Here is a 13,767-nt window from a genome sequence, read left to right as displayed (position 1 = left end):
AATATGAAAAGAAATTTAGAAAAAAGTTTAATTAGAAGTGCATACAAGATATTATTGCAAAATATAAACCTTTCCCTTCAAAAATATAAAACAAAAAAAGACGAAAATGTAAAAACAAACAAAGTCGCAAATTCTACTTTTTTTTCGATTGCTTTCAATTCACCTGTCATCGACAATGACAACAACGAACGAAGTAACAGATTTAACAATTACAAAGCATTTGTCGTTTCTGAAAGGCTACACTCTACATCGATATTCTAATTTATTTTTGCTTTACTCTTTGTTAACGAACGTGTGAGTCAATAACTATTTGGGTAACACGTTGCGCAAATTAGGGATGACGCTCATCGTAGCAATTACTGTCATTAAAATGCACAATTTCACATCGACTTCAACGGTATGTAAGTGAGAGTAATAATAATTGTGTCCACGCACTTAGTCCGTTTAGCTCTTCGTTTACGAACGAACAATGGAAGCTCCTATCACTTCCCATTGTTAACAAGTAAACGGAGAGCTAAGCGGAGTAATTGCGATTACAGCTTAAACACATTGTCGATAGAAATAGCTGTTCTGCTTACAGTCTCACCCTGCGACTACGTAAGAGTCTGCTTCAGACAAAGTTTTCAAAAAAAGCAAAGTTTAAACGCACTTAACCACAACAAAATCTGTTCCTGTTACGCTAAGGATTTACTTAAATGGTGGTTACGAATCTCAATATATTGCTACAACGCATTGTGTTCGTAAAATATCTCGATACTTGCATGCAAAATCCCTAAGAAAATGAAATCGAAAGCATACGAGATTCAAGATCATTAACTCTAATATTTTCACTGAAATTTCAAAATCAAACGATCTAAAAGACGATGATTATTATTATGTAAAAGCCTTCAACAAAGGAACCGATCGAAAATTTGTGGCTATAATTATGATGATCCCGAAACCAACAGCTGAAAATTCATATTTCACCTTACTTCTAGACAATTTTATTCGACAAACCAGCGTCTGATAGTAACCGTTTAAGGCATTAAAAATTGCTTTTAAACAACCAACACTTACAATTCTACGAATACCGGTTGGCGAACAGTCAAATCTTAAACTACATCGAACTGCACAACGGTAGTTCTATAACCATATTCTGCAGGCTCATGCGAAAATACACCGCTCGCGTCTTGTTTATCGAATTGAGCGCAATACATCAAAAACATTACAGTCGAAAATGGATAGACGGATCAAAAATGCTGGTGGCAGATCGACAGGTTATACACAATTTGATGCAGCACCTGTCGATAAATATCACGCAATGAAATTAATATTGTAATCATTTTCATGCACAAACATTTTAGCGTGTATACGTGCACGGACAAATGCATCATAACTTTTATGGTTTTAAAGACATTGATGATATGGGTCGCAGTGTCGAGGTTGCAGTTGTTTCATTCGATTCGTTTTAATTTTTTTGTTTATTTAAGGATAAAGTAAGACGAAGTATTGAGATGTTTACAAGATTATGTAAAATTGTTTGGTTCGGTTCGTTGAATCTTCGATAAAAGTCAAGCCGGGTTGTCAATCATTTGAGTATCAGTCAGTCATGGAAAAATATTTTCTATTTTTAGAAATTAGAATATTTCAGGGTTATGTGCGCTAACAGCAATAAAATCTAAGGTACAGAATCGACATACCATAGATCCAGTTCGTTCAGCTTTATAACAACTAACACAAGCTAAGTTCGAGGGAAGAAACCTACAAAGCTCAATCCAGCGATGTATCAATATTTTCTTAACTTTTTTTTTGTACGACCACATCAGAAAAATAGTTTTAGAATTACTTCTCTGAACCGTAAACATATAATTCATTGATACACACGAACTCTAAACCAGAGGTAGACTAGCCAACATATCGGACAATGTTATCTATGAAAATATACATTGTACAACACATAAATCTTATCCGATTACAAACATACCAGACAGGTCAATAATATGTACACTTTATAGTCTAATGCCAATACCAACAATTCTTATCATTTGCATTCATCTCCAATTTGTGCAGCCATCAAAACGACAAACAAAACAAGTATTTTTTTTTCTTGTAAAAGAAATTGAAATTTACGATCGACCCAAAACGAAAATTTGTACCTTTCGTATGAGGACATAATTTCTTCCTTCTTATACCTTTTAATATCTCTGCACGATATTGTACACAGAAAATAATAATATCATTCGCCTTTATGTGGTTGCATGGGGACATGGGATTTTTTCAATTAATCCAAAGAAGTGAAAATATACACAAAATACACTTCTTCCTCCAATGTGCATACTCTCAACCATTCTGCACCAATGCAAAGACCAACGTCTCAATTTCACATAAAATATTCACTATCCATACGATTATCAGGCCAATTTATTTCTGACCTTATTTGAAACAAATAAGAGGTACCAATATATGAAATTATCAGAACGAAACATCGGAAAATGTGGTATAGAGAAGCGATTTTGTTTGTTGTTGTTCTCTTTTTTTTGCTTGTGCTGTATGTCGTTGAATGGCGCCCAGAAAAACCTTACAAATGAAGACGCGACGGAAGTCTTGGGAACCCTTAGGTATATGTTTCGTGGGTTTGAAAACGGTAGAAATGTTAGGATGGTACCGAAATTTTAGAATTTTTTTAAGACGAATTTTAAGTCTACTGATGTAATTTGAAATACAAGTTGTGATTTGTTCATCACGTTGTTACAATGGGATATAATTATTTACTGACTAAAGTGAAGCACCCAAAAAACAAAATTTTTTATTCTGTAAATAAATCATCTTGAAAATATTAATAATTCATAATTTTTCCATATAAATCCCTTTCTCTCATTAAAAATCGTAATAATATTCAAATCCATTTAGGAGGACATGTCACTTTAAATCGTAGGGGTTCCGGAATACCTTTTGTACAGCCACCTGCAGTCTTGAAGAAATATAATTTAAATTTTATCAATTCTTTAAAAAAAGATTATGACTGAAACGTTGACTGCACAGTGCACATCGTTTGTGTCCATATTAAATGCGAGTTATATTTAATTTTGTTTCGAAAAAAATTATTTTAATAAAATAACGATGTCTGCTGGGCGCGCGCGCTGTGCATTCCTTTGTTTTTGATATATTAAATTAAAAGATTTTTGTACGACCTTTCTCTTATTTAAATGTTATCTGGTCATTTCAGAAAACAAGTATGAATTTATTACAGAAAAAGACTGCATTTTTCCAGTCAACCTGTTTAATTCATCAATTTCGTTTTTGGTAAATTGACACAGTATTGTGTTGTTTAACAGACCAACAATCACTCCAAAATCATTGCTATTTAACTATTCTTGTGCTTTGGGTACGAACCGCACAGTACGATAAATGTTCCTACTCTTCTCTGTTATCGTTATCGACAACATTGACCTTGACCTAACAACATTCGAGTTAGTGTCTTTGCACACGACCAGTAGACGATCTAGCGTCTTTGCACATGACGAGTATACGCGTTACTGTTGTCGCACATGACCAGTAGAGTGTGTGAATGTGGAACAATATTGTAGAGCCACTTGGCCACCTTCAAATGAAGGTTTTCCCATCATTTTCCCTCCGCGACCTGAAGAGCGTCTAGCTACTCGATCTATCACTTAGACATTTATTTAACTGCTGTAAAGCCCTTGAAAGGCTGAACCTCATAAAATTGTTATTTTGTTGTAAACTAAAGAGGTTTTTTTGATGAATAATGAATTGAATTGAATTGAAAAACTTTTTATCCTCAAAGATAAAGATTAGGTTTTCATCATGGGATTCACCGCTGGTCCTCCACTCGCCAAAATAACAACACCGTTTACTGGACAGTTATTGATATTCAACAACCCCAATAAAAGTACACAATGAACTCTGTCCTTTAATATAACAAACTTAATGATAGTACTTACGAAGAGTAAGACCGAACACTATTGTCTCTTGCGTTCAAAGTTTGAAAAGTCTATGTCAGGAGGATGGAGGAATTCATTATTTTCGAGCTGTGTTTTAGTGCTGCCAACAAATTTAGAGAGTCATGGGTAACAAAAATTAGAAACATTTAAAACTACCTCAACGACCGAATTTCGGATGAGTCCATTCTTAGAGAAGAATTAATTACCCCCACATAATTGGTGTCGAGTCAACAGACACCCATTATGGTAGAGTAATCTAGTTTTATCTTAATGAATTGCACTGAATAAAAATTATGCAAATACTTCAACCGATAATAACATACAAGGAGGACAAGATGTTTCCATGTACGTTTTAATTTCAGATCCTAATCTAAAATGTTGAATAAACATAAAACTATAGAGAGAGTGATATACATATATAAATGTGGCATTTTTTTCGTCATAATTTATTTTATGAATATTAACAAGTTTTTAGTAATTTTCATGTTTTATACAATGTTTGAAACGTGTTACTTTGACAGCTTATCAAAATATAAGCGCATTTTTAGTAAGTTGGTTAAAATATGCAACGATATATATGCTCAGCTGAAAAAGAATTCAGGAAACTTTTTTGAATTTGGAAGTTAGAAATTCATGGTTGCTGTTAAGTTTCTGAATGTGAACCCGTTCTAAACATGAAAAGCAACGCTAGACACTTAAAAAAAAATAATTAGTCCGTGCGAGTTTGTTCTACGGCGCGACAGAATCAGTCAAAATCCATCTTGATTTACAGCACTGTTGATCTGACGAAAGGAATGCATCAGGCCGAGGCGACAGTCTTAAGAAGATGATCAACTTTTAGGAAATAATTTGATGTATCTACGTTAGAATCAAACACCTCAAATGGACTAGTGTTAGCATTATGAAGATTGGGCCATTTATAGATATTTATCACGTACGCGCGTTGTTCGGATGTCAATGTCAAAATTACTTAACTAGAAGAATAATTGAAAAATTACACTTCAGTTCTATGTTGTTGTCTCGTTTTGGCTTATTTGATAAAATAGAGTACACACTTGTCACTATCAGTCTCGGCAAGCCTCGATTTCTTCGTGACAAGTGTGTAATATATATTACTGCATACGAGCGATTTTTTCCCTCAATATTATTACCCTAGGGTAATATACTCGGCATTATTAACTCGTGAAGTTCCCCTTGTCATTCAGCTAAATCAGTTTCCTCTTTTTCTCTTATGCAATAAAGCATTATTTTTTTCTATGTGGTGAAATCTCGGTAAACCTCTATCCCCACCACATATGAGAATAATACACTATTTCGATAGATCGTCTAATTGTACTGAACCCTAACTAAAAATCCTCTTGTAGCTAGCTGACGAAAAAACTAACCTAATCGCACGAAAGTGCCAGTAGCAAGTAGAGTCCGGATATCAAAACCCAAAACGGTATGTAGATACAATCACCGATTCTCTCTACATTGTTTAGCACTTCTAAACCAGATATTATATTGATAATTTGACCAAATTCTACTTAATTACATGCTAAAACTATAAAAAATATAAAAATACTTACGCCCTTTAATTCATAAATTACGTCCCATTGTTTGCCGTTGTCATCGAATCACCAGAGTGTGGTTATTTTTTTCGTTATCCCAGAGCATATAGAAGTCGACCATTATCATAATTTAAGTACCAATTATTGTCAAAGCGGACCCATACAGATATGAAGGTGTATTTATGTATTTGAAACGATGATGATGACAATTTTTGTATTCGTTCCATTTTCCCGGCGCAAATTCAACCAAGTGAGTCCAAAGCAGTTTTGTATGTTGATAATAACACGATAAGTATGGAAAGAAGAAAAAAAAATAAAAAATTTAAATGAAATTTATGAAAAAACATATGTTAGAACAACTTGCAACATGCACGAAAATGACATATAATCATGCACTTAGTAAGTCTGATAATCTAACACGCATTCATGTTTCAAAGAAGAAAAAAAATTGAGGGAATTTTACACTGTAACTCTGGTTTCATGTGTGTTTTGAATTCGTATGGTTAATAAGGTGGGATGGTTTCTGTTGGGTGTTTGGTTGGGTGCAATACAAACTTTTTTTTTTAAATCAATAATAATAGGTGCCATATAATTTAAGGTATTCATGTTAGAAATGGGGCTATTTTATTTAATTGGTAGAGGAATTTTTGTAACTACAAGTTAATTTTTATGGTTGACATGTTGTTAGTCACTATCAGGAGGGACAATCTTTTCTCTGCATCGAACACATTTGAGTTAACAGCAAAACTATTCATTTAGTTCAAAAAATAAACCCGATTCGGTAAAATTTGCATTAGACTTTTCAACAGTACAAATTAGTTACAAGTTACCAACTCTTGTTTACATAACAAGAAATAGAGGTAAAAGATAACCGAAAAGTTAGCGTAAAACTAAGTGTCATTTTTGGGTTCTACCTAGACTCAGTTGCTAGAAGAAAAAATGTCAAGTGAGGCTTCAGACACCAAAGTAAGCGTCATCCTGTCTTGTGCTATCCTTCAAATTGCATAAGTTAAAAAATTACAACTTTTACAGTATCAGGTCGCATCATGTAACACAGCGTTTTTTAAGTTGGATTATCCCTTCTGGCCTATTAGAGAACTACCTAAAGTAATTCAAGCCGGAAGATATGATATGTTATGGTCCAGCAGGCCGCGGAACGACGACTAAATTTGACGCCGTGCATGGAAATCATGTTTTCTTTCGAAAATTCAAAATTTCCCGGTAAACATAATTATGACCTCTCGGTCCAAACATTTCCTGGTAACTCGATTTCTCGGTGACCAATTCTTTGCGAAAAAATTCTAGAGAACTACGTTACCAGTATACCGCATTATTTCCATGCACGTTTGATACTGAAGTATGGGAAAGATGTTTGAACCACTTGGATTAATTTGGTCAACCAGATTTATTGAAGATGTATTCTGTAGCTAAGACGATAGACGACACTAATCTCCAGCTCATCCCTCAATAAGGTATTACCTTATTAGCATACTAAAAAGAGTATGTTGAAACAAATGAAGTAAAAGATTTTGTACCAAACATTATTGACAAGAAAATTAACAGATAATACCGTAATTCACAGATACCCTGATCAATTCTTTAGGAAATTCTTAAATATTGACTCCGTCTTTCATTTTGAGTGATTCATTGCATAAAGTGTATTAATTGAAATTCGCAACTTTAACCTTGTTAGCTAATGGTGGATAATATCAACAATTTAACATCAATTCTACCTGGCGACAAATGTATAAATAATCTTTCAATTATGCTTGTTTGACTTAAAAAAGCAAAAAATAAACAAATAAACTGAATAAAACACTTTTTACGTTACTTACAATAAAAAGGGTAACATTAGAGTCATTTATCATTGTTAAATTCACGTTATCTGACATGATATCTTCCTCCTTTACATGCGCAACCACATGGAAAACTACACCGTGGTTTTCTGTTCAAGTTATAACTTCAAATGCAGTACAATTAAAAGCTCGTTGAGATAATCAGAGAAAGAAAACCTCACTGATGGGTGTACGTTAAAAATATATTTTTTTGAAAGCGAAAACAACGGGAGTATTTAGTGTATCATGAAAATACATTTAATGAAATGGTGGTGCACTTTACATTTTGAATTGAGTCGTTTAAGGAAGCCAGAGATACATCACATTAAAATTAATAATATACACCCTGAAAATGGTTAATAAATGAATGAATGAAACGAAAAAAAATGTATTCATATGTGATAATAGCAGGGTAAGGCAAAATGTATACGTTCGGAAATTATTATAATAAAATAATTCTTGAACCATCATCATTGTCAAAACAAACATTCGGACTTAATGACAGGTCGAACCGGGCTAACGAGAAATGAATTAATTTTGTGAATAATTATTAACATTAATGCAATGATGTGAGTTTGCTGGAAGTATATTACTTTCGATGTAAGTGATATGAATGAAGGAAAGGTGGTTTCTTTTGATCATTTCTCTTTTGTCTGTAATTTTATTTCGAATTAAGTGAATAATCAGCTTGTGATAAATAAGACCTAATTTATATGTTACACTTTTTGTTGTAAAAGGTATGAATTGAAAACGAAAAAAGTCAAATGGACCGTCAAATAAAAAGTTGTGTATAGGAAGAAGTCACACATAAACTACAAGTGAAGTGTTACTTTATGTTTTATCACAAAGGACCGCAATTATGTATAGGACAATTTTTATAGATACTCTAGAGACACTTCAAAAGATCAAGACGCTTGAGAACATCAGAAGTCAGTAGCTTTCAACGACTTCAAAAATCTGCTCCCGATTAGTCGTAATTATTGAAGATTACCGTGGCCAATAGAACGCTTCATACGAATCGTTTACAGATGTGCTGGCTGAACCAGAACTTTGACACAACACGAAAGGCAACGATTTCATTCACAGCAACATAACATATGCGATTTGACATACAAATGTTGATTAGGTTGTGTCGCTATGGATGAAATTCGACAGTTGTCAATTCGTATGTCCTTGGAACAAACTATCAAGTATCAAAATATATTTTAGAACCGACTAGTCATCTCAGTGCATAGTCTATTGGTGGCAGCACAAAAATGGAATATAGTGCAGCATTTGTCCTGGAGTCATCTGATGTCGACATCGTCGACAAAAATAAGTGGTGGACTCTAGCTTCGGTTTTTTATATCAAACTATTTGTTAGGACAAATGAAGTAAAAGATTTTGAGTGAGGCAAATATGAGACTTTACTTTAATCAAACGAAGTAACAGATTTAATTATTATATCGGAACACGATTTTCATTGTTTAAAGTTGGAAATGTGAAAAGAGCCAATATAACAGCAGCAGTAATAGTAATAGTAATTAGAGATAATTTTGGGTTTTGGTGGTGATTTATGTTTAGACTGTTGATTAACAAAGGGTACGAGTATGTACATTGATAAGCAGTTCGTTCAATGATTGCGTTTACCACATCAATTTCCCGCATAAAAACCAGCAATTTCATTTAAAATTTGACGTCAAAATAGCACTGTCCAGTGTCCACCCACATTTTTCTTTGACCTCTTTGAACAATCTGTTGATCAAATAATTTATGACACGGTACAGCTTGTTTGATCACCTTTCAAAAGAATTCAACGACTTCGCCACTTTTCCACTCAATATTTTGAAACAAAACAATCGCGGTCGAAACATAAATAAATTTCATTTTGTCGGAGGGACTGCTTTTGTCAAAGTACAAGGAAGAAGATAATTTTATAAATTGATCAAAAACGAATAAAAAATTACATCTGCCAACGATTGCGTGTCAGAATAATTTCTTATGCCAGAAATGAGGAATTATTAATTTTAATTTGCATTATAAGGTGTTTCCTTGGTCTCATGTATTACGTGTCGTTGACGCTAAAAAAAAAACGATTAGGTGTAAACGTGAAGATTCCACATTGTAAATTGGAATGAAATTATCACCTAAAATGACAACAATTGCAATATAACATGGAACTATGATTGAGGGAGCACGGTTGTAAGAGATTTTAAGTGATAAACGGGCTAAAGTCTTACAGTTAAGTCAATTTTGTGTTTTTTACTGTATTTATCGGAAAACACAATTCTTATACTTTTGGGAAATTATTTTAAAAGTTGACTAAAAACAGAAAAAAGCACATGATAGAGCTAGTATACATATTTAGCGACAAAAAATGTTATTAAGTCGTGTACGGATTTTTAAATGTTACTAAATAAATTGCAAAAAGTGAGCAAAATATATGTTCCATGTGTGTGGTATGGGTAACGAGTACGTGCAATTGTAACGAGAGCACGGAATGGGTTGATGATGATGGTATCGCCAATACGTTAATATTAGTAATTTAAGTTGATTATCGAAGAATTTCTTATAGTTTTTGTTTACAAAAAAATATACACGCGCTAAATTACAGACAAGATGATGTCAGTGTAATATATTTTTTGTTGTCGCTGCAGTTCCATTGGTAAACTGATACCTGTTACCTCGCCAGTTACGCATCGCAGACTCGTTGAAAGGTTTTATTTGTACTTCATTTCGATCGACATTTCCACAATTTTTTACTTTGTTTTCAATTTCTGTTCTTGTATCGTAAAATACGATTACAGTAATATGATGGCTTAAACGAAGTCTTGTTATGATATCATTTCAATTCATAATAATACCAAGTACATGATTTTAGTTAATGTCAATTTATAATGCATAAATACCACATGTTGCAGGTGAGTGTTATTGCAGTGTACACAGAAGATCGTAAAATATATGACACCATAAAACTCTTACCGTAGTGAGATCCTGGAAAAAAGAAGAAAACAAAAAATTAATTTATGTGAAATGTATGCTAATTTCAATTAACTACGTGAACAAAATTGTAATTGTTGAGATCAACATCAGTTTTTGAGGATTGGGATGAAAAATCACAGCAAATAATTAAAAAAAAATTGGACGGTCGAATGATTAAAACTTTGCATTATCTTGTAATGTCTAAGCATTTCAGAATACAACAAGTTTATGTTTCTTGTACAAATGATAAGACTTCCTCGGAATGTTACAAAAACAATGATAAAAAAAAACAACTCATTGCAAACGTACAATGAAATTGCGAACAGCAAGAATCTTGAGACCACTCTTTGAGAAAACTACAGGAAGCGTCAGTGAATTTACAACATGATTTTTCAGCTGATCCACTCATACAAAGAAAACTACTCATACGACTTTATACGGTTTTGTCTATACCACGGGTGTGCGTTCGTTTCACCTGTATACGCACTTACGAGTGAACCAGCTGAAAAACATATGAAACAAATTGATGTCCAAACTTCACTGACGTTGACTGTACTTAAAAATTGTGAAACCACCATAGATGCATCAAATGAAAATGAAATTGCGAAAAGTCCACACTCTATTGTAATTTCTCTACACGTGACGTTACAAATTACCGTATCAATAGCATTCGCAATAAAAGTTGGTTAACATATCGGTCGGTCATGGTTCGAACCGCATAATAAAAATTGAAATTGACTTTCTGCATTTCTTAGCAAGCCGGCTGAATGTCCGCAAAAGGCCTAAACGATTGTAAATAAACCGTATCGTTTTATGGTGCGTCATAGAAACTTTAATTTGCATACTGCAATTTCGATTAAGACATTATCGTATTTGTGACGAGCGTGAAAGTGAAGCGTGGAACAATCGCAGCGATTTGATTTTCAGAATTAGTTTTATCGAATTCAATTCATACAACGGAATGAGATGATTTTCGTTTTTAAATTCAATAATTTGTGGTATTTTTTGACCTAATACCACCTTGGATCAAAGGTCAGCCGTTAAATCAACTAAGTTACTTGTAATTAGTTACAGATCAATGAAGTTTGACAATGATATTCCATTGTCGCAACGATTCTTTTTCTATTCCACGAACTTTTTTTTAAACACAAATTAACGAAGAAACAACCGATGGAGATGTTCTGATTCTCTTGCTTCTCCGTTTTTTCTTCTTTCTCATAGCTTTCGAAAACATCAAAGTAATACTTCAATTTAAATTAGCTTTAATATTTTCTTGATTTCATCCTACGCAGGCTTGCATTTGAACCGTGTCCAACAGTTTCTTTTTTAAGTTAAAAAAAACATCAATAAATTGAATAAATTAATTTATGCAACATTAAATCCGAAGAGAATTATCAATGTTCTCGTTCACGCTTTATAATTGCAATAAATCCATATGAAGTTATTGATATTGATAAAAGATGAGCTCACGATATGCTCCTCACCATGTTTGCCACAACGAAATCGCCACAATTTTTTATTTAAGAAAAAAATATCCTCAGCGCCAGTTGGCTTATTCGCTTCAAAAAACAAACAACAAACAAACGGCAACAAAAAATTTATTATAAACAAGATTAAGTATTTTCTTATTGGCTATAGACATATCATATCGTGGTGTATCGATGAAACGTGATAACAAACTTTATGCATAATGCATGTTAATTGTTGACATCAATGCATAACTTTCAATAAGGAATGCATTGCCTGGGAAATGTTATTAGAATATATCAGAAACTATATAACATCAATACTCATCAGACATCAGATTTATACATTTTCATACCGAACATTAATTGGCGTTTTTTTTTGTTCTTCTCCTATATAGCCAATGTCAGACATCAGAGCGATCACAGACTATACTTTATGCTATTTAACCGAACCAACCATTTCTGTTTGTTTACTTTTTATTTCATAGGACGATCATTAAATAGTAATATTGGATGTTGAGTATTTAATGCATGAAAAAAAACAACGTACAACAAACAAAATCAACATGAGAAATAAACTCCTCCTCTTGCTAGTTCGACAGCTCCCTGATAAAGGCGGTCTCGTCTTAATCTGATGTTTGCGTGAGTTCATAAACTTTCATAATGTTTAAAAGATTATCATAATAAATATATCGTGGTTACGTGATAGCGGTTTTTATAATGTTTATATAATTTGCATTATTATTAAAATGGCATTATAATAAAGCAATTAAAACATGGCAGGGCTGTTCAGCATATAGAAAATATATAACAAAATAATAATTTGCAATACCGAGACCCGTTCTGTACAATAAAACAACATTACATTTATCTGGCTGGCGCACTTTTACAGCGAATAATGATAAAATACTTTGTTCACTGTGCTGTATCAGTATTTGCTCAACAATAGCAACTTGCAACAATCGCTATAATGAGAGGTTTTGGTAGAATTGCATAGTTGATTCAAATCTGATGAGAGAATAAGAAACCAACCATCTACTATTGACAGCGACGATAACGACATTTCGTTCTTTTAGTTAAACACTGTTAACATCTGAAGTACAAGATTGTTTAAAAAATGCTTAGTTGAAAAGAAGTAAAATATTTGATAACAAAACTGGTGATATTCATGTCGACTATGCTAATGTAAATGTAGGAGTGACCTAACTTGGCTTGATAAAGGACCAGGCAGTTCATGTGTCAGTACTGACTCAGTAGATAAGGGGCCATCCATAAAGGACGTCCGCACTATGGGGGTGAGGGGGGGTTCGCCAAAGTGTGACCGCCATACATTTGTGTAGTGGAAAAGTGCGGACAAGGGGGGAGGGGGCGGTCTAAAATTCCAGAAAAATCGCGGAAAAATCTCTCACAAACTAAGCTAATACTTCCACTGCATCCATTTCCATCAAACTCCTAATTACATGCGTGCTGTAACATGCAACCAATTCATCCCACTCACGTGAGCCGTGCCGACCGGCAAATTTAATGTTACCGAAAAAAAGGCCCTAACAAAATATAGCCTATCCGATTCCCATAATTTAAAAATCGATAAATCAATTCATTCATAAATTACAATCATTAAACTGATGATCATGTTGATGGCATACTCAATCAATAATGAATGTTGACTAACATGCGGATCTCACCTCTGAGTGAGATTTTATAAATATATTATGTGTATAGAACGACGACGACGGTATTCAGAGCCAACCTAAACATTAATAAATAAAATTAATAATCATATCAATATAAACGGGGTACTACAAGGTTTTTATATTTGATTTGAACGGTTTTTTTTCTTTTCTTTTTCGTAATTTAAGGAGTCACGTCTGATTGAGGTTTTCATTATAAAATACTGATCGATTATTGGGGCTTTGTTATTAAATGGACCGACGGATTTTGCGGTAGCTATATATCTGACTGATCGTTTGTATGTATACCGGTAACCATCTCTAATATACAAAAGTCATTACTT

General features: G+C 33.3%; 1 protein-coding gene across 6 annotated transcripts in view; it reads right to left on the bottom strand.

The window, feature by feature from the left end:
* The window catches only part of LOC119080701 (ankyrin repeat domain-containing protein SOWAHB), an 86,826-nt gene that overhangs the window by 22,556 nt on the left and 50,503 nt on the right, over positions 1–13,767 (bottom strand). For all 6 annotated transcript variants that reach the window (XR_005088368.1, XR_005088369.1, XM_037189158.1 and 3 more), the window contains exon 5: positions 10,288–10,299. Coding sequence is in view for 4 of the 6 variants with exons in the window: in XM_037189158.1 (XP_037045053.1) it covers positions 10,288–10,299 (12 nt within the window). In the remaining 2 variants the exon portion in view is untranslated. The remainder of the gene's footprint in view (positions 1–10,287; positions 10,300–13,767) is intronic.

The sequence above is a fragment of the Bradysia coprophila genome, unplaced genomic scaffold, assembly GCF_014529535.1.
Source record: "Bradysia coprophila strain Holo2 unplaced genomic scaffold, BU_Bcop_v1 contig_350, whole genome shotgun sequence".
Taxonomy (NCBI): domain Eukaryota; kingdom Metazoa; phylum Arthropoda; class Insecta; order Diptera; family Sciaridae; genus Bradysia; species Bradysia coprophila.
Note: the sequence above shows the minus strand (reverse complement) of the source record. Positions and strands in the feature narration are given on the sequence as shown.